Below are 20,203 nucleotides of genomic sequence, written 5' to 3'. Positions count from 1 at the left end.
TCTCCTTCCATCTGTAATGTAAAAATCAATTGGCTTGCATACGCCGATGACATAGTAGTCTTAGACTACTCACAAGTGGGGTTGCAGCGTTTAACTGCTTTAGAATCTTATGCCAGGACTAATAAATTAAGAATAAATCCCTCAAAATCCAAGATTCTTGTATTTAGGAGGCCTAACAAAATAGTGAAGACTTTGATCTGTAAGGTAGACTTCTCCCTGGTAGAGGTTGTCTCCGAATTAACCTATCTGGGAGCTGAATTAAGATCCTTCCCATCTAGGCTTACTTTGATGGCCTCGATTGACTTAAAATTGATCAAATTGGGAGCTCAGATGAAAAAAATCCACTCTAAGTTTGGCAGATTTACCATCCTCCCCCTTATAAGATTTTATTTCGGGAAAGTAGTTCCCATAATCCTATATGGCATGGACTACAATCCTCTAGCCTTCGAACTAGACGGGGATGCTATTGAATCAAAGATTTGGAAACGTACTTTGGGCCTCCCTGATTGTGTTCCGATTGTTTCCTTACGATATGAGCTTGGCTTGTCTTCACTTAGATCATGGCTAGCCTGGAAGTGGCTTACTCTCTATAGGTCAATTCTTGATCCCCCTAGGAACTCACTTTTTGAGGAAATTGATGTAGAGCGGGAACAAGGAAATGATGTTTTTTGTGTAGGCTAGAACTAACATGTTTAGCATTATTGTCTGGATGTGATTCTGATGCTGAGTCCCTTTTACAGAATCCTCTAAAAGTGAAGGAAAAATTGAAAGTGACTGATTGGATTCACACGATTGATAAGATGCGGAGAACTAAAAGATCAGCCTCTCTGACACTGTTAGATAAGCGTTTATCGTTTCTTCCGGCTTATCTTAAGAAGTCCCCCAGTTTTTGGTTTAGATCTGCTTTTTTGAGATTTCGTTTAAATTTACTCCCTACCCTGGAATTACTTGCTAAAAGGGATAAAGAAGGGGGTACTGCACCAATATGTGATAGATGCTTAACTATGGAAGTGCAGACTACTAAGCATTTACTTTCTAAGTGTCCTGGGACTTGGAGTATCAGGGCCAGTTCTTTTGGCAGATTTGTTCATGAGGAGTCTCATTTGAATACTGATGATTTTTGGGCGAGACTATCCTATGGCAATGAGATGGCTTTATCAATTGAAGTGGGTAGAGTTTTAAAGGAATTGAAGTTAGTAACAACTTGATTTTTCGTACTGTGAAAAAATGTGTTGGTTAGATCTTCTTTTACTCTTTTCTTTTTTCTTGTTAGATGTTTTTGTTTAAAAACTGAAAATGTTTGTCTTTATTGTTTAATACATTGTGTATGAAATGTGTTAAAAGTCAAATTTTGGCTAATGCACTTTAAATAAAAAAAAAACTTTAAATAAAAAAAGTCCAATATTATTGAGGTAGACTGCATTAGGAAAACACCTATCTATGAATGTCCTGGTATGGTGGGATTGTTTTAAGTTCAGAGAATGTATTGGACCATTAGGTGGTAAAGGGCATAACAAGAAAAACAGATCGTAGAGTCCAACCTTTGGAGTCAGGTACAGTATGTGAATAGCCTAATGTATAGGAATCTGCAGGACTAGATGTTAAAGGATCTTGATTTTTTTAAAATTGTGTTTTAGTTTTAAAAGGAACACTTTTTGCACATCACTTTTTTAAAAAAAAAAAAAGACCAGGAGAAAGCGATTTGTCCTTTGTTTCCTTAATCATCATGTCAACATTCAATTGGCAACTTTTTCATCCACAAGATCTTACTTAATTTATCTAAGGAAGAAAGTCTTCGTCTAAGCTTTTCCTAGGAAGCCTACTCCTGCACAAACACAGGTTGGCTTGTGTCTAAGTCGAAACATGTTTCACCATCTTGTGCAAATTGCCGTTCGAGCCAAACATTCCGCAAGTAAGTGTTTAGTTGTTTCAACCATTTTGAAGTCTTTACAAAAACGACATGGCGTTGTTACAATTTTCTCTTTTCTCTACAAACGGGCGTTCCTTTGTTGGAAGTAGGTTTATTCTCAACCGGTGAACAGATTTCGATGGAACCTACTTGGAAATCTTTGAAGATATTTCAGAATTGTATTTAAAGTGCGCTCTTCATGTCGTAAATCCAGTTTATATTTGTATTGATTTCTCAGCTCTTGCGACTCTATCCAGTCTTGCCTTTTTAGCTTTTGTTTAACTGCATGTGGTTTATAGATCACGCACTCGGCTGTGGTGGTCAAGTACTCTAAATGCCCAAGGCATTCAACCTGCCACTTTTCCAGTAGCTCAGGGTAGGTTCCATTGTCGGATTGTTGTAGAATTCGATATGGGTTTACTGCCATCTGCCACCCTCACTTTTCAAAAGAAAGCCAATGACTTCCAGACAATTACTGAGAGCAAGGATTGCAGTCCTAGTTCCACTCTGATCACAGCCATTGGGCTACTTTTTGGTCGCTTTAGTATTTGTTTCCAATATTTTCCCTCAAGCACGTTCCAGATCGTCCATGAGAGGTTTAGAGTGGCTTCTCCCCCATAGGTCATTATTGCCACTATTTGTAGAACGCGATCGGTGGCGTCATGGTGAACTTGCCATATCTTGCGTGTATGGCTCATTGTAAGGCTAGCCCTTTTTTTTTTTTTTTTTTTTTTGGGCTTGTAATTCATCTAGCCTTGCTTTCTCTGCCACATTTTTATTGAAGCAAATCCTCAAGTATCTGATGGATTCAACCTGTTTTGATTTTTTTTTGTATTCTATTTCTCAGTTGAAGTTTGTACTTCTTGATGTCATTTTTGCTCCAAATGCTATTTGGGTTTTTTCTGTATTCATTACTAGATCGTTGCTCCTTGTATATTGATTTAACGTAGTTGGTAATCATTACAATCCAATTTGAGTTTGTGAGAGTAGCACTAAGTCATCTGCGTGGATTATAGCTGTCACGGCCTGATGGTTGATTTTTGGCAGATCAGGTGTTTCTAGTGCATTTGGCAAGTCTGTTGGATATAACTTAAATAGTGTTGCTGCCAATGGACACCCTTGTTGCACTCTGCAATTGATCTTGATTTCGCTCTAGAGGTTACCTTGGTTGTTCAGTCTAATTCGCATTGAGGTTTTTGTGTGAAAGGCTTTAATTGCATTGAACAATTCGACAGGGCAACCCCCTGTTTGAAGTTTAGGCCATAGTTTGTCTGGATTCACGCTGTTGAATGCTTAATAAATCCTCAAAACAAACTGCTTTTATTTTTTTAAAGCCTGTAGTTTTAGTTCATTCAGAAGGAAGAGGTTGAATTCTGTCCCCATGCCTTTGGTGAATCCGGTTTGTCTTTGATCTATTTGGCATTCAACTGCCCATTTTGCCAGTCTTTTTTGGAGATTGGAGGCAAATAAATTGCCAATGGCATTTAGTAACACAATTGGCCTCTGATCTGCCGGATTGGTTCCATCTCCCTTTTTAAAGATGGGCACTACCGTTTATGTGGTCCATGTGTGTTCATTCACTGGTGACAATGTGTTGAAATAGTGCAGCGATAAAGAGAGCCCATTTTTCTATATCTTTTTTTTAAAAAGTAAATTATTTGTAAGACTATCTAGTCCTGCTGCGTTGGACTGCTTTAGTTTCTTAATGGCTTCCATGATCTCTTCTTTGCTGAGATTGAAACACCTCCAATTTGTTAGTATTGCTATTTTTTTAGCAGAAGGTTGCGTCGGTTCTGCAATAACTTTGGAGAAGTGCTCTATCCAGCAGCGTTAACCCACTCCATTACTCAAGCCGGCCCTTTCAGTGTTTTGTTTGAGAGGCCATAGGTCTTTAGACCCTAGGATCACACATTGCCATGAACATCATCTCAGCTTGCCCTTGACTTCTCTGCATCCTAAATCCAATCAGCCCGTTTGTATAGCATAGTTATTTTCTTCACTTCAGCTTTTTCTAATGAGCCACTAAACATCTTTATTTGTGTTATGTCAGTTGGCAACTTTTTTTGCTGGTCAAACACTGCCGGACTAAATTGATGTATCGGTTTCAAGAGTGGTTGCATCAGTCCTGTGTTTATGGTTTTAAAGTTTTGGAGTAAGGTGTCATAACATAGATTGAGTCTATGCATATGACACATCGCCAAGTATTGATCATTAAGGCAGCTGAGAGCTTTGGTTGTAAATCTCAGCGGATTTCCTCCTTAATTAACTACCACGTGGTTTTCTGATGTATTGTGGAAACGGTATTTTTCATTTACCATGTAAGTATCAAAGCATCGTGATCACTGGTTTGTTGTATATTTTCCGAATGTTCAATGTTGTGATGGAATTTACAAGACAACCAAATCTAGTCTATTGTTGAGGTACAATTAGTTCCTCCCCAAGTTGGTTTTCCTGATACATCCCCGGCTGTTTGGCCATTTAACATGTAAGAGTTCTGATTTTTAATTGCTGCATCCACATTTGTCCTTTCATTTTGATCTATTGTTTTGTCAATTGGTTTACCTTCTTTATCCAAGCATCTCACATTTAAATCGCCACAAATTAGAAAATGAGGATTTGGCAGTGTTATGTATACCTCTTCTTCAAAGATTTTAGAAATAGTTTGCAGCACTTAAGTCGTAGAAATCAGAGGATTCCAATATTCATTTATGATTATTGTATGTGAGGGAAAGTTATTCTCATTTGGTTGGATGTTTTAGGATTGTCCATTGGACGAAGGAATTTGGGTTGCACGTTTTGATTATTTGTAAGCCTTGTCCATGTTTGAGCTGGGTTAAGAGACCGGCATAGGGTGGACTGGCCTGCCCCTGTAACGCTGGATTTATTAATGTACTATAGACGTTACATAATGGGGGGGTGAGCGAAGCCATGTCTCTTGTAGACAATTATATTTTGAACACTGCTTCACCCCAGAGCAATTGAACAAATGTTTAGCTGCTGATGTCTGGAGCCCACTAAAGCTCTTGAGATCCAGGACCAATCCGTTTCATGCTTTGTGTTATTTGGAGAGCTATTAAGTGTGGGCTTCTTACTTGTGGTGGTATTGTTGTTTCTGATGCTGATTTTCAGAGGTGCTTCCTGGGACTTATTCACTTTGACCACCTTCGTTGATTTTGTTTGGTTCCATCACTTTTTTGGTTTGGATGACACTTTTCTTTTCATTTGAACCTCAATCGGTCTTTTGTTTGTCACCATCTCTTACTTCAAATCCTAGTGGCAGTAAGGCTGCACAAGCATTCATTGTTGGAGATTTCAAATGTAAGATCACCCTATCAGATCTATCTTCATTGGTATATTCAACAATTGCAATGTCGTCGGTCAATTGTTCGTAGTGCCGGAATACAATGTAATAAGTGCATTACGTTCCTCCTGTTTATTTAATTTCTCAGGCTTAAAATATTTTCCAAATTTATTTTTTCTACTACCCTTGAGGACCCACTAGAGGACTTTGTCGCGTTGACCCATGATCTCAACTTCGCTTTTTCTCTTACTCGTGGTGCTTTTGGATCGATTTACCTCTTCCGTGTTTGTTCCAAAGTGATAGTGTGACACTGAGTCTTCTTTGGCTTGAATCGAACGTCGTCGATTTATCATTTGACCGCTCCAGTGTCTCTTGACACTGTTCTTCTTGTGACTGCGCTGCTTCATCAGTATCCTCAAGGTATTGCGAAAGGTCATCAATTAGGTCCATTTAATCTTCAATGGTCGTTTTAAATGGTGTGACTCATTGACGCTGGTCCTTGCTGCTTTTCGCTTAACGTTGATAAGTTTGCCGGCCTTTCTTCACCACTATTCTCCACTACTTATAACAATTTCTCGATACTTACTCTCTTTTTCTGTAAACCTTGCTTCCCTTATGTTATGTTCGATCTTCCAGATGGTGGTGATAAGTTCCTGAGAAAGACACGAGAGCCATTTGATCTCATTTTGCAGGTCACTAGATGTCTTTACTTGAAGCCTTTTTTGTTTTTTGCCTTTTTTGTTTTTTGCTTCAATTGTTTTGTGAACCTTGGAAAAATGTTGTCGATCTGAAGAATGCACTAATTTTGTTGTTATATCACTTGCTTGATTGTTAAATTCTCTACTCATTTGGTCGCTGGGAATTGTCTTTGTTGTGCGAGGATCCTATCTTGCTGCTTGGTTCTTTGAGCTTGCGCGATTGCACCTTCCTCGTTACATTCTCGCACCGCGTTTGTCTGCCTGCGACCTGACATGACAGCTGCTGTCTGTTGTTGATTCTTCTTGAACTGTAATTTGTGAATTTTGCATCTGTACTCTGTCCAGTTATCACCATTGGCCGTATATTTTGAGTCAAAACTTGGTCACCATTTACGGTTGTTTGTCCGTGCTGATGTTATTTCTTCCCTCAGTTGTTTCCTAATCCATTTATTCGAATCTACTAGGGCTCCCATCATTGCTTTGTCTGCATGTTCACCTCTGGCCAGATCAGAGTTGTGCTTGCCAATTCGCAGGGGTTTCCGATTCTTGATCTAGTCTTTCATTCCTTTTGATGGTAAAGGTTTCCAGATATAACCGTTTCGTGTGCATCATTGCAAGTAGTGTGAATTTATCTTTCATGCTGTCATTTATTGACTCATATCATTTTAGGAATAGAATGCTGCCGGAGAGATCGACAATGCCGCATGCCGTTATTGTGAATCTGGATACCAATTGCAATCGATAGTTGGTTATTCTCTTGACTTCTTCATGAGGCTCTACTGCCTCCGCCTGTTTTTTTTTTTTTCTTCTTTTTTAAAAAATGTATAGAGCGCACCAAAGAGACTGTGTTATGGCGCAGGTGATATTATCAAAAAACGAGAGTTTAACAGTATATGAACAATGTGTGCGGCCTGTGATGGAGATTGCTTATCTAAACAAAGTTTTCAGCATCTTTCTGAAAAGTCCAAAGACTGACCAGCTCTGAGTGGGAGCTGGTTCCACAATTTGGGACCAAACGTGCCAAATCTCCTGTCTCCCCTGGATACCAATTTGGAGCGCGGCACACAGACCAGTAATCTGTCCCCAGAGCGCAAGTTTCTGCTTGGATGGTACACAAATCCTAGCTGTAAGATAGTCTGGTGCTAACCCATTGAGGCATTTGTACATCAGGCAAGCCATTTGATCCTATACTCTACCATTAACCAATGAGGGGATCTACGCAAAGCAAGAGACATGGTTCCTCTTCCTCAGATGTCCAATCAAACTGATTGCCGCCTTCTTTAGTTTGATGGATACCCTGCCATCAGGCTATTACAGTGATCAAGATGGGTGTTGGTCATTGCCCCCATCAACACTGCATGGTCTTCCACAGGGATAAATGGGAGGACATTCCTCAGCATCCGCAGTGAATGAAATACTGCTGTCACCTTGGCCCCTACCTGTGCTTCACTGCCAGGTCCTCTTGCCATATACAACCAAGGTTTTTCATTTTCTTAGCGTAATTTAGTACCTCACCCAAAATCAAAGGAGGTATTATCTGTGTCTCTGCTGACATTTTCCTCTTCGTGCCAAACAGTACTACCTCGGCCCTAGCTGCATTCAGCTGGAACTGATTACATGCCATCCATCTGTTGTTGTCAACCATACATTGATTAATTAGTGTTATTGTTTATTCGTAGGTTATTTTGTGATGTCACTGTATCGTGCATCACCTGTGCTGACACTGTCCATATCTAGCGTTCTTGGACTTGCGCAATGTCAATTGTTTCTGATGAGTGTCCAAGTTATTGCCATTATTTCTTGCCGAATTCAATGGAGTGGACTGAGCACTGGGCTTCGTGAGGGGCGTCGGAACAGGTGTTTCTCCGACACTGATTTTAACCGTGGTGGTGTACAACCCTAAGCCTTCTCATGCTAGGCCTGTATTCTGCTATTTCAGAACAGTTGGTTCCATGGACAGCGAGTGGTGCATTTGGTTCATCAGTCTCCAGCCATGAATTCCTCCCATCTGCTGCATTCTTCTAGTTCAGTTGCAATCGACTTTTCATTGCTGTTATTTTGGGCAATTAACTGTTCGCTCCTCTATGTTGATTTTTCATTGCACCGCCACTTAATTGTATTCACATTTATTGCCACTTCGCAAGCTTGAAATTGCAGCAAGCCTTTTCTTTTAGGTGTCTTTATTTATTAAAATGGGAGATTCTTTGATGTCTGTAACGCGAGCTAGCATTAGATTAGTTGGCCTTGAGGAACTTGCCATTGGATTCTCTGGCTTCTTGTAAATCCTCGGATTCCCCACTCAGACTTGCTGACTGAGTTTCCCAGAGACCTGACGAACACTCCACGTTGTTTTTTTCTGGGTTCGTGAATTGCTTCCATTCCAGCAATATTCGAATCTTGCAACACGGGACAAGAGTTAGTGATTCGGCTGAGGCCGAGCTTTTATTCGGTCTATATCGGTGTCGCCACGTAGCAGTCAGCTGTAGTCGCTGACTGTACTAACAAGGCTGTTTCCACAGTATCCAAGGAAATCAGCTCTGCCTCCATTTGTTCAGTGTCAATTACAGTCTCAGTAGGGACTCCAACGCTATTTATGTGATGCTTTGGTAGCCTGCGTTTACTCTTTCTAGTCAGTCTCATCAACTACCATATTTTCTGATGTAAAACTCAGTTGTTTTCTGTGGGTCCTCCTTGTAGACACTGCCTTAAACAGGTACACGGCCTGAGTGCTGCACTGCAGGAGAGATGTTTATAGCCGGCATTCCTCAGTGTTTGTTTGCGGAGCGCTTGGCAGAGCTTCAGACACAGGTCTCCCGCTTCTCAAGTAGCCTGCAACAATTAGCAGAACTTCTCTTTTGAAATCAAAGCACCAAGCACTAGCAGGAACGGCATCTGAGGGGACCTGCAATCTAGCAGGCCACCTACCTGGACACTCCGACTTCTTTCACCACTCGACACCACTCTGCTTTAGCCACCTGTTCTAATGACGGTCAATTAAAGCGGATTGTGTAGTCACTTATGTCTCGAACACGAGGTCCCTGCGATGTGTGGGAAGTACTTCTATTTGAAGCCCAATCTCTGATCGAGAGGATTTGTTGGCATTCAAAGGAACTGCCTCTCGTAGTTCACCACCAACACGTAGCGTCCGCTATCTGCTGCCTCTTGCGGACTATCACAGACTATCTGAACTCTGCCGGGACACTGCCGTGCTTCGCTTGACTGGAAAAATGTCCTTTTCCAGTCAGTGCAGTAGGCAGTGAAGGCAGACTGATACTGACACGATGAAATAAACAGTATCCGCTTGACTGCATACCACCACCGGAGTGGTCCCCTGGCGGATCTAAAAAAAGGGTGGTCAGTTGGGGTATGTTAGGCCAAACTTTGTAGAAGGAGCAAGAGAGCTGTGATATGCTGTTGGCAGCTACCGTTCGCGGAGCTTCTTGGTGTGGCATACGGTCGATATCCCTTGTGTGCTGTTGTGTAAGGCTATGTGGTTTGTTGTTGAAGTGTAGTGCGTGCGGTTAGCTGTGGTTTATAGAGGTATGGTTGTGTTTATTTAGAGTTTGAGAGGTTAATGCAGAGGGGTGAGGTTTTAGTAGGGATGGTTATTGGCATTGTTGTCTGTAGAGATGCGCATTCATTTTGTGGGTCTTTCAAGGTTTAGACAAATGTCCTGCCTTGCAGTGATCTTGTTCCGTGATGACACAAGGTTTTCCCTCGCCTCTCTGTCCATATGTCACGCCAGTCAGTCTCTACAATGTTATCTTTGTTACTCGGGCCAACCTTCCCATCCCAGTCTGTGCGTGGTGCAAACTAGTCCCCATAGAGATATCTAATTGTGGCCCATGTCGGTTCCTGTGGCTCTGTCTGGATGCGACGCGGTTCTGTTATCACTACCATGTCCAGATTTGATGCAATATCGGTCACCATACCGATGTCTCCAGTTGATTTTGGTCGTGTGTATCAGGTTAGTCATGTGAGATGCAAGTCCATCTCGAGAGATTCTGCCTGGATTTCATGTATGTTAGTCTACTGGATTCTATCTTCGACTTACTAGCTTAAGTGCGGGTTTCCTAGTGGAGATAATAGTGGACTTGTTTTGACTAGCAGGAAGCTTATACAGTGAGATAAAGAACTAGATATGGACTCAAGTTGAAATGTTTAGATTACAATTTTTAGTTCTGGGATTAGAACATTGCAAATAAAGCAAAATGATATTGTCAAATATGTGACATGAATATAATGTAGCAAGCAGTTATTTAAGACATTAGTGTTGCAATTATATAAATATAACGGATAATGAAGTATGAAAGGCTCTAATCACAATGCACCCTTAGTTTTTAATGTATGTTAGATGGTTGTTAGAGATTTCTTTTTTTAAATTGTTTTATTGGTTAAACAAAAATGTCAACCTTTAAAATACAGAAATGTGTTAGTCCATTCTCGCTCTAGGGCATTATTAGATGTCCTCCTCATATCAGTTCATCATCCTCCATTAGCGATGTAAAGATCAGTTCCACCAATTTAAGACCGTCCAATGTCTGGCCGACTTTATCTACCGTTATGAGTCTTTCCGACCACTCCTCTGTGGTTATTTTGAGTTGAGCCATAGTGCCCCCCAGATACTTGCTCCTTAATCGTAAGAGTTTCGGGCAGGAGTGTCAAGTGCCTGGTTGTTTGTAAGATTTAAGAATTTCCACAGCAGCGGCAGCTAGCATCTTGCAGTGTAATCTGTTTTCTTAGAAACTGCACTTCCCTCTATGGCCGGAGGTTAAGCCTGCAACACATCAATAGCTCCCTATAACGAGATGAAGGCAATCTTGTCCGGTCAGGGCGTGGCGGGGGCTTGTTCAGCTTTTTCCTTTCCCAAATGTCATGACAGTATTTATTCTGGGCCTTCAGAGAGTTGCTCTGAGGATTTTGTTAGCCTTGTCCAGATTGCTTTTGAGCGTCTCCATTTGAATATTGTAATGCATTAGTGTGTCACTGCATTTCTGTTTCCAATTCTGAAAGAACTTATCCCCCTTGTTCACCCTTGGATTTGACAAAATCTCAAAGGGGACTGGAGGACTGTCCAATATGCATTTGCGAAATGAGATTGTCTTCCATAGTACTATCGAGGCCATGGATTGAAGTCTTAAGTTCATGTCTAATTGCGGCTGACAAACAATTTGGAAGTCTTAACGATTTTTCGCCAAAAATATGCCTCAATTTTACCCCATGATTCCCAGGGCAGATTTAGGAGAGTCTCCGCTCTGTGGGTCAGGACAGGCACAACCTTTTGTTTATAGAAGGAGATAATTGGCATCATGGAGTAAGTTCCATAGCTCCATTGCAGGGATCTCCCCTGGCTGGTAAATTTGATTCGTCTTTCCCTGATGAAATTAAATTGCGCCTGTTCGTTGATATTTTTATTGATTCTGACCCAGAGGTAGGTTGTTAAACTATGTCCAAGTCCTGATTTTCTGTTGTCCAAGTGAAAAGGGTTTTTTTTCCTGGCATTTTGAGCAAATTGCATAATCAGGATCTTTTATCTGTGTTGATTGTCATTCTATTTCTATCCAAATAGTTCTTGAATTCAACAATTAGTCTCTGGAGCCCTATAGCAGTTTGGTCTATAAAGACAACATTGTCTGCATATAGGACCCAGGATAGCTTGGTTACTTCCAGCTTCGGTGGAAATGCTTGTATTTTTTTCCTGGTAATCTTTTATATCTGCCAGGTATAAGGCAAATAGAAAGGGGGGGCTAAGGCACAGCCTTGTTTGATGCCCTTAAAGGTCAAGATCTTCTTGAACGTGTCGCCTCCCTTTGAGACAATTATTTGTACTGTTGTGTTTGTATAAAGCGCCTGTATAGCTTCGAGGAGGTCTTCTGGGCAATGCCATTATTTTAGTTTTGCCCACTGGAGATCTTTACTGACTTCATCAAAAGCCTGTTCGAGGTCAATGAATCCTAGGTAGATGTTCCCTTTTGTTTCCAGTGCACGTAACTTTAACATGTTTAAGAGAAACAAGTTCAGGGAGGTGCCAACCCGGTCATGAAAGCTGTCTGGCGTTTATCCAAGACACCTGCCTTACTGGCCCAGCTTTTAAGGTCTCTTAGTAGAATAGAAGAGAAAAGCTTCCCATGGAGTATAAGAGGGCAATTGGCCTATAGTTCCTGGGGTTTGGACAATCTCCTTTCTTGAAGATTGGGGGGGGGCGGGGGTGGGGGGGGGCTATCAGGGCTTCCTTCCAGGTTTGCAGTATAGTTCTAGTTCTAATGACCTGTTGGATGAGTGTCAAGATGAAGTCAGTCCAGGCTTCCCCATTTTCTTTAAGCATATGGTTAGAGATGCCATCAGTGCCAGCCGCTCTTGAGGAGCTCAGTTGTTTGACTCTTGATAATATATCCTCCCGATCGATTTCAATGATCCAGGGAGGGTACTGTAATGTACTTTGTGCACTGAAATACAGGTACTAAAAGTGGCAATAGTCATAAAACTAAGGGAAACCTTAGTACTGACTGTCGGAAGGACCGGTCAGTTTCCCCAGAACGATTAGCGAAAGCCCAGTGGAGCGCAGCTGAAGGCTGTGCTTCACTGGCAGAAAGTCAGGACAGGAGGCTGAAACAAAAGCAAATATAGAGGTAAAATAGCAGTAAGTGAAATTTTACTGAACAAGACTCTGGAGGAGAAAAGGGAAGGGGGATAATGCAATACGTTGACGTGCCACGAAACCAAAACCAACAGTTTGACGCATCCTACAGGTTGCAGAGTCCATTTTCAGCATTCAGGACCACATTGATCATGCTCCACATCTGAGCCTTTCTCAAGGTGGGGCCTGGCATTTCCTAAAGCCACCAAACTTGATTGTTTAGACGTTTACCGCCATATAAGCAAGTGAGAGTAGTTTTACGAAGTGTGATAATCTTATTTTAGGAAGGGTGTCCGCTCATTCTTTCTTCTGCTAGCGTATTATTTGAAAGGGGCACTGTCCATTTGCATGAGGCGGGCACTTGACAATTAGCTGGCAATGAAAGATTATCTGCAGATTGGTTCAAGCAGTCTACACTATCATCTTAGACCATGCTCCCTGGAGCAAATTTACTTTACTAATGGGGGCAGAGCTAACTCTGTAAATCTGTCACTGAAAAGGGGTGTGGAAAGTGATAGAATTGTCTAATTGTTCATTAAAGGGAAATCTGGAGTGGAGATGGTTTATAAAGTACATTACATTTCAGGAGCAAACCCATTATATAAAGATATTACATAATTTAAAATGGACACTATTGGCTATTTTGGGCCTATGAAAGTGCGTTAATGTAGTGTTTTGTAAAGGTACAGTTAGCGAAGGTTCCAAAAAATGTGTTCTTTAAAGTAGTTTTATTTGTTGTGTGTTTTATGTTACATTAACATTGATATTTGCAACGTTTATAGACTTTACTTTTTAGAAAAAAATGTAAATATTTCTGTTTTAAGAGAAATCTTGATTACTTGCCTTTTTCGTAGAAACACTTTTCTGATTTCTTGCTAATACGTTGCTTCACCCAAAGTATTTAACACATAGTTAATACTTCGGACTAGAACACGTGTTAGTCTTTCACTTCATTTGGTGTTCAGTTTTGTACCTTGTTCTCATAGTGGAAGTGTGTAATTGTTGTGTTGAAAGAAATTATGTATCTCTGGCAACTTGTCTATTTTCTTTATTGGAGAGGCGTAAATGTTTGCCATAGCTACCAAGCATAGCATGTGGAGCCCTAACCAACCAGGGTAAGTTTTGGGAAGTTCTCCACCCTAGAATATTTTGAATAATCAGTTATAATGGTGCATTGTATAGTAAACTTTCTGTGACAACGTGGGTAAAAAGCCAGACAGTGTGTAGTTAGTGTTATAGGGTAATTCATCCAAAGAATCCAATAGATACAACTCACCAACAGTGCAGAGGACTATCATTTACGTGATGCCTTGCCCCATAGAATATGCAAGTATTAAAAACATGTGCATGCTGTCCGTGCCAATACATTTCCATGCTGGCTGCACCTATATATGCCAGTATTCCCATATAAGGGCATACTCCATTGTGCTTTGCACAAAATGCCAGTAATGATACTATGAGAACCTGTCAAAGCTGGCTCTGCCAACATCTGACAATATGCACGCTAGAACATACTTTGTAGATTTTAAAAATACCATGCCACAATAAGAACACCTATTCAAACTGGCTGCTCCAATGGAGGCCAGTGCAGACACTAATAACGCCCATGTTGGCTGCATCATAGATGACCAGTTATAAATAGCATACCACAGTAAAATATTCTGGCTAGACTGGCTGCACCAAAATGCAAGTCAGTCATATAATGATGCTCATCATACTTGATTTATTATGGATGGCCAGTAAAAATGTCATGCCACTTTAAGAAATGGCTAGACTGGGTAAACAAAATGCCAGTCTAGCTACATAATACTTGTCATACTTGCTTTTATACAGCAATCATGTTAACTGTTAATAGTAAAGATTAAAAGGCAAGCTGAGAGTGACTTTAGGGGGTCTTGGCAAGTGAGTACCATCTTGGTTACCATGGCGCCCATGTTGCGGAGCTGAAGGATGAGTGCACATCTGGTAAATTGACAGCGTCAGGGAAAGTGTGCTGGTAGTTTGGGGGAAGAGGTGGGCGGCTGGCAAGCCAGTCATGCTTACCTGAAACACTGGAACACTGGCTTACGCTTGGGGATTCATGCTGGTGTTCTACAATGCTGATTGGCTTGCACCTGGTGTTAAGACACATTACAAACAGGGGGTTAACATTACCACAAACCAGCACTGGTGGCTGAAAAAAAAATGGAGGAGTAAAATAAACAGGGAAAAGTATTATTTTTCTAAAGAGTACGATGCACCCACCAAGCCCATTAATGAATAGTGCTTCTCTGGTTTGTGTGGTGAACTTCACACTAATAGTTCAGCATCCTGCATGCTTTGGGTCCTGCATCTGAAGCACTGATTTAGTGTAGGAACCGGTCAAAGGAACATTGACACATGTGGTGTTAGCATGGATTTGAGTTGTGAGAAATGTTCTGTAGTTTCTGCTAAATTTGATGTGCAGATTGCAGGCTTGGTTTATCACCACCTCATTTTTTGATGGACGTCATTGATTAAACTTCAGTGGTCAATGTCTTACCCCTCAAAAAGCCACCATGAGCAAAATAATGGCTTGGTATGATAACACCACACATCTTTTATACTGTGCTTTCCCACAAGTTTAGATAGTAGTGGCCTTTCCGTGCTCCAAAGTGAAATGTTGGTGTCAGAGGAATTGGGTTTATCTTTTATTGTAATGGCACATTATGATTATCTGATTATTGGCATAAGGGGCACACATTGAATTCTGTATCGTGCTGGTATGTTCTCATTTGAAGGGTGGGAACGTGGAAAAGTGATAAACTGCATTGCAATGAGCTATTCCACCCCTGAATAATAACCTGTGAATTGACACACTGGGGATTAGATTAAGGTGACCAATTCACACGGTACAGACATTTAATGCAAACCTGGGACGGTGAGGATACGGTCAAATGGGCATGAGAGCTTGTAAGCGAGAAGTGGGGTAGCTATTGGCAGTTTGCGTGGCTGGGGAGGTCAAGCACTTATTGGTAAGCCAGGTGTCATATATGACGCAGACATTGCTAAAATTTGAAGAGAATTGAATGCGGAGGTAAGGAAAATTAAGAGAAGCCTGATGCTGTTGGGGCAGGAGAAAATGGCTAAAGTGGTGAAAGCAAGGGGAGGCTTTAATAGCAGGTTAAAGAGGAATAGATAATCCCAGAAGAATGCTGGTTGGAAATGTATTGATGTTCTGATTAAGACCATGATACAAAAACGGTTTGGCATTATATCTGCACGCACTTGGTGGGGGCAGTGACCAAAAATTGTGGGAATATCAGAGGAACAATGGGGGCAGTTCATAAAGGTGTACTGGTGGGAGGAGGTGGACTGGGCAATAATAGAACCCAGCCCGATGAGTGGCACATTAGCGAGCTTGTTTTTGCGTGTGGCAGACCTGGTGGAATGCATAATTGGATCTAAGGCCTCCAGAGCCACCGGCCCAGATGGATTCTGTAACATGGTATTAAAGGGCGACCCTGTTGCACCATTCATATTCGCTGATATGTGAAATGAGGATTATCCCACGATCCTGTAAGAGCTCTATCTTGATTCCAGTCTACAAGAAAGTCGTCCCCTCCCACCCCCCTGCTCACTAGCTTCCAATTATAGGCTGCTGGAAATGCCGGGAATGTTGCTCGAAAATATTTGAAATCTCAAGGAGCTTCTAGCGACCTGGGTGGAGGAAAAGGGCTTTAGACTTGGTTGTGGGACCACACATTCGATGTCGTTCCCTTCTGACCCTGATTTAGGAAATCTCACATTACCTGAGATGGACACTGTAGCCGTGTTGATTATTCAGCTGCCTTCGACAGGGTTATTAGATAAAAACTGTCAGGCAAGCTTTCACGATGGGGCATTGACCCGTCGCTGCTTTATTTCATCAAGCCACTATACAGTGACAGGCGTGTTAGGATGAGATATCCCAGGAGGAGCTGCTGTCAGTTGAATTTTCAACTGACCGTGGACTGAAGCAGGGCTGCCCCTCCTAACCCCCTCCTGTACAATGTGTGTACAACTGAACTATCCAGGCTCTTGAAGGGAGTGAAGAATCACAGCCCCCCCCCCCCCCCTTAGTTATGGCGGTGTAGGCTCCAATCCTCCGACATACACAGAAGATGGTGATCCTGGACCACACGCCTATGGGATTACAACTATCCTTGATTGCATTACATCTGTTTGCCAAGGAGCGTGGGTTGATCCTCCCCCCCCCCCCCCCCCCCCGCTCTCACCTCCCCCCCCCCCCCCAACGCAGGCAAAACTGAAATCTTGGTCTGCGGGAAGGGGGCTTACGGATCCCCCTACCGTTACCTGGAATTTAGGGGGCATTAAACTTGAACAGGTACAGGAATTATAGATACCTTGGATTGAATAGTAGGCCTAGCCCACTATTTTCTCACCTTCAGGATGGGGGGGGGGTAGTGCACGAAGCCTGGTGCAAATGGGTGGCAATTGACTAGATGCCCAGGGTGGGGGGGTTAATTGAAGGCAAAGCTATTGGCATACAGGACTGCGAAAATCCCCTGTGCTCTGTATGCCTTGAAGTCTTCCCAGCTAGAGCCACTGACTGGCTACCTACGCTAGAAGGATGAATCTTACTTTTTCTACTTGGTTTACCAAAAAGGGTACCGGTAGAGACAATCCGACTCGAATTGGGAGTCCTGTTCTCAAACTCCCTTTGGAAGATGGCAGCTTGCTATTCAGCAGAACTACACATGCAATGGGGGCCAGTATAAGCAGTTGGTTTAGGGACCTAGAGGTGCTAGTAAATGGCCACTTTAGTGAAACAGGCATACACAACACCCTGGCTTCTTGGCTGGATTTAAACCTAGCGAAGTTAGAGAAATAAAACACAATGACACTATCCGAGCACTGAAATGTTTAAGTGGAATTTGCAGATACAGGCCCTGTTCACAACAGGTGTTTGACCTAGACCACACAAATATTTTTGATAAAGCTGCATGAACAGGCATTGATTAGATTTATTTTGGCATTGCGTCTCCAAACACTAACGATATTGGAGAACACAGGGGCATGGATGGTGCAGAGCTTAACTTGGTCTACATTAGGGCGTACAGGCAATTCACTTCCGGCTCCACAGATACATTTTGGAGCACGATCTTCGGTGCACAGCCCCTAGTAATTCCAGGAGCTGCTTTCTTTGTATGGAGACAGGCGTTAAATAGACGATATTCAGGAGCAGGGGATCGACATTTGGCGGGTGCCTGGTGAAGGTTCAAAGGGGGACTCGGCTTGGTCAAAGCCTACAGGCCAAGCTCTTCTTTTAAGGGAGAAGGATATGTAACGTATTTCATTTATGGAAAGAAATTGTGAATGTGTGTTGCTCTTTCTCTTATGATCTGTTTTTTTTCTTTTATGGTTGAAGATTTAGTTTTTCGTTTGTTTTGTATATAGTGTAAACGGCTATTGCTAACCAAAAGCACTTAATAAAACGATAATAAAAATGAGCTATTTATCCCTAATTATGTTTATAAGGGAATGGTTGGTATGCATCCAACATTAACCAGCTGCTGTGGGCTCCCCAGGCCAACTGGTGCCACTTAAACCTGTAAGGAGCATTAGGTGACATGAAAGCATGGGTCACGTAGCATGCACAAACAAGTAGGGTGTTTTTCACTTTAGTACGGCATTTCATTTATTTATTGTTCAAACTCCACATTTAAAAAAACTAAACTTTCTTTGGGCACGTTTTGGAATTAAAAGGGCAAAGCAATGCATCTCTGGGATAGGTGCACATGTTCTCTATGGTAGCCTTTTCGAATTCCCTCTACATTACTCATTTTTGAATGGCCATAAGTGCATTCACGTGGGGGCTAGGGGTTGCATGAAGTGGCGAATTGCTTTAAAACTTTCGTCTTTTATCACATCTTTTTCATATGCTCTTGTTGCTGTTCTTCAGAACTCGTTTGCAAACCGCAATCACAAATGGGACATTTATTTTTCAAGTGTTTAGTGTCTGGCAACGAGTGTGTATAGTGAGCAGGGTGGGGTATAGGAGCAAAATTTGCTCCTGTACTCTCACCACCGTCGCCTGTTAACCTTTCGGTCGCCATAATTGGGCAAACCGTTCTGGAGAACGGCATTCCTTGAAAGTGTATCCAATCTAATCCATCGCCCAACGATTTTGTTTGCTGCATGGCCGGCGTGTTTCTTAAAACTGCATGCATTGTGACAGAGTCCTGTTTTCTTCTCTGGTTTCCGAGTTCATATAGTCACATTTGTCTTTTTTTGGGGTGTGTTAGTTTTTGCTGTGTGAATATGGGAGTGCCACCCAGAGACAGGGGGTGTTCACATGCCATCTCCCTAGGCACTCCATCCTTGCGAATGTAGCCACTTAAGAATGGTGCCAGTGGTTTTTAGTGAGACTGGGGTGTTAACTACAGTACTAGGTTGTGCAGTATTTGAAAATTGGGCTGAGGGGTGTGGGATTTATTCTGAACTATTGCAATCTTCCTTTTGTTTATCTTCATGAACAGTTAACATGACATCGATAATGTAACAGAGGGGCCTGTACAGGTACACGGACGTTTTGATACTCGATCCCACAACTAATGATTTGCCGCGGTTTCCCGTGCTGGCACGAATCCTTTGCAACAGTTTAGCTACCTCACCTGGTGTGGATAACCCGAACAGTCACCGAAGCGTATGGTTTCTTTCCATTAAAGGAATATATCAGGGAGCACAAATTCAAGTTGCAAGCTACTAACCATCCATTAGTCACTCTCCAGCTTCATTGTATCCATACACACAGCTCACCGTTTCGCCAAGAGTCAAATTGCTAGCGAATACAAAGTCCTCGCTAGTGCAAATGTGCAACACTGGTACGAACGAGCGTGTATAAATATGTATGTTCATTATGAGTGGAATCCTAGCTAACTGGTTCAGCTTTCTTTTAGGTGACTTGCCAACATGTTCCAAGTTCCGGTGAATAATCTTGAGAGAATCCGAAGAGCTCGTAAAAAAGTGAAAGGGATTCTTCTGGATCTTGGATTAGAAAGCTGCAGGGACTTGCTGCAGGTAAGATGTTGAAATTAATTTGAACAGCAAAAGCGTATCCTCATGCATGCGATTGACGGGGTATCTTGACACGTAATTTGCCAAGCCTTATTTTTGCTTGGTTTTATTTACTGCTGTAAATGTTGAATTGTTTGTTTTTCTTTTCCAACTCCTGGGTCATAGCCAGGCCTGAGTCAGCACAGCATTTATGTACTTGCACAGAGCTGGAACATGCAAGTGTGCGGACCATACCTGGCTCTTCCCCTTTTGGCTCCTCGCTTTAGCCCTTTCCTTTGCATGCTATGACATGAGGTCCATGAAATATATTCGTGTCCCTGCTCTTGGGTTATCCTTTCCCAGGCCTTTTGACTTGCTTTCCGCACACAGTCCAATAGTGGTCTTTCGGTTGGCCTGGTTTTTCTCTTCCATTGCTCTTCTACATTTCTGGAGTTCCTGGGTCACAAGATCTCGAATGTGCATTTGACTTTTTGAATCCTACGTCCATGTTTCTATCTCGAATGGATATTTAACTTTTTGAATCCTAAACCCATGTTACTAGGTCCAGGGGGACTGCCTTGGACTCCACACCGAAGGGCATTTATTGTAATATAGGGCCAACGTCTGAGGGTTCGCTTACA

At 42.1% G+C, this 20,203-nt stretch overlaps 1 protein-coding gene across 3 annotated transcripts in view; it reads left to right on the top strand.

Annotated features, from left to right (window-relative positions):
- The window catches only part of ADNP2 (ADNP homeobox 2), a 148,401-nt gene that overhangs the window by 22,614 nt on the left and 105,584 nt on the right, over positions 1-20,203 (top strand). For all 3 annotated transcript variants that reach the window (XM_069620575.1, XM_069620573.1, XM_069620574.1), the window contains exon 2: positions 19,466-19,586. In XM_069620575.1, coding sequence (XP_069476676.1) covers positions 19,479-19,586 — 108 coding nt within the window. In that variant the 5' untranslated portion in view covers positions 19,466-19,478. The remainder of the gene's footprint in view (positions 1-19,465; positions 19,587-20,203) is intronic.

The sequence above is a fragment of the Ambystoma mexicanum genome, chromosome 5q, assembly GCF_040938575.1.
Source record: "Ambystoma mexicanum isolate Mex_15411 chromosome 5q, UKY_AmexF1_1, whole genome shotgun sequence".
Classification (NCBI taxonomy): domain Eukaryota; kingdom Metazoa; phylum Chordata; class Amphibia; order Caudata; family Ambystomatidae; genus Ambystoma; species Ambystoma mexicanum.
Note: the sequence above shows the minus strand (reverse complement) of the source record. Positions and strands in the feature narration are given on the sequence as shown.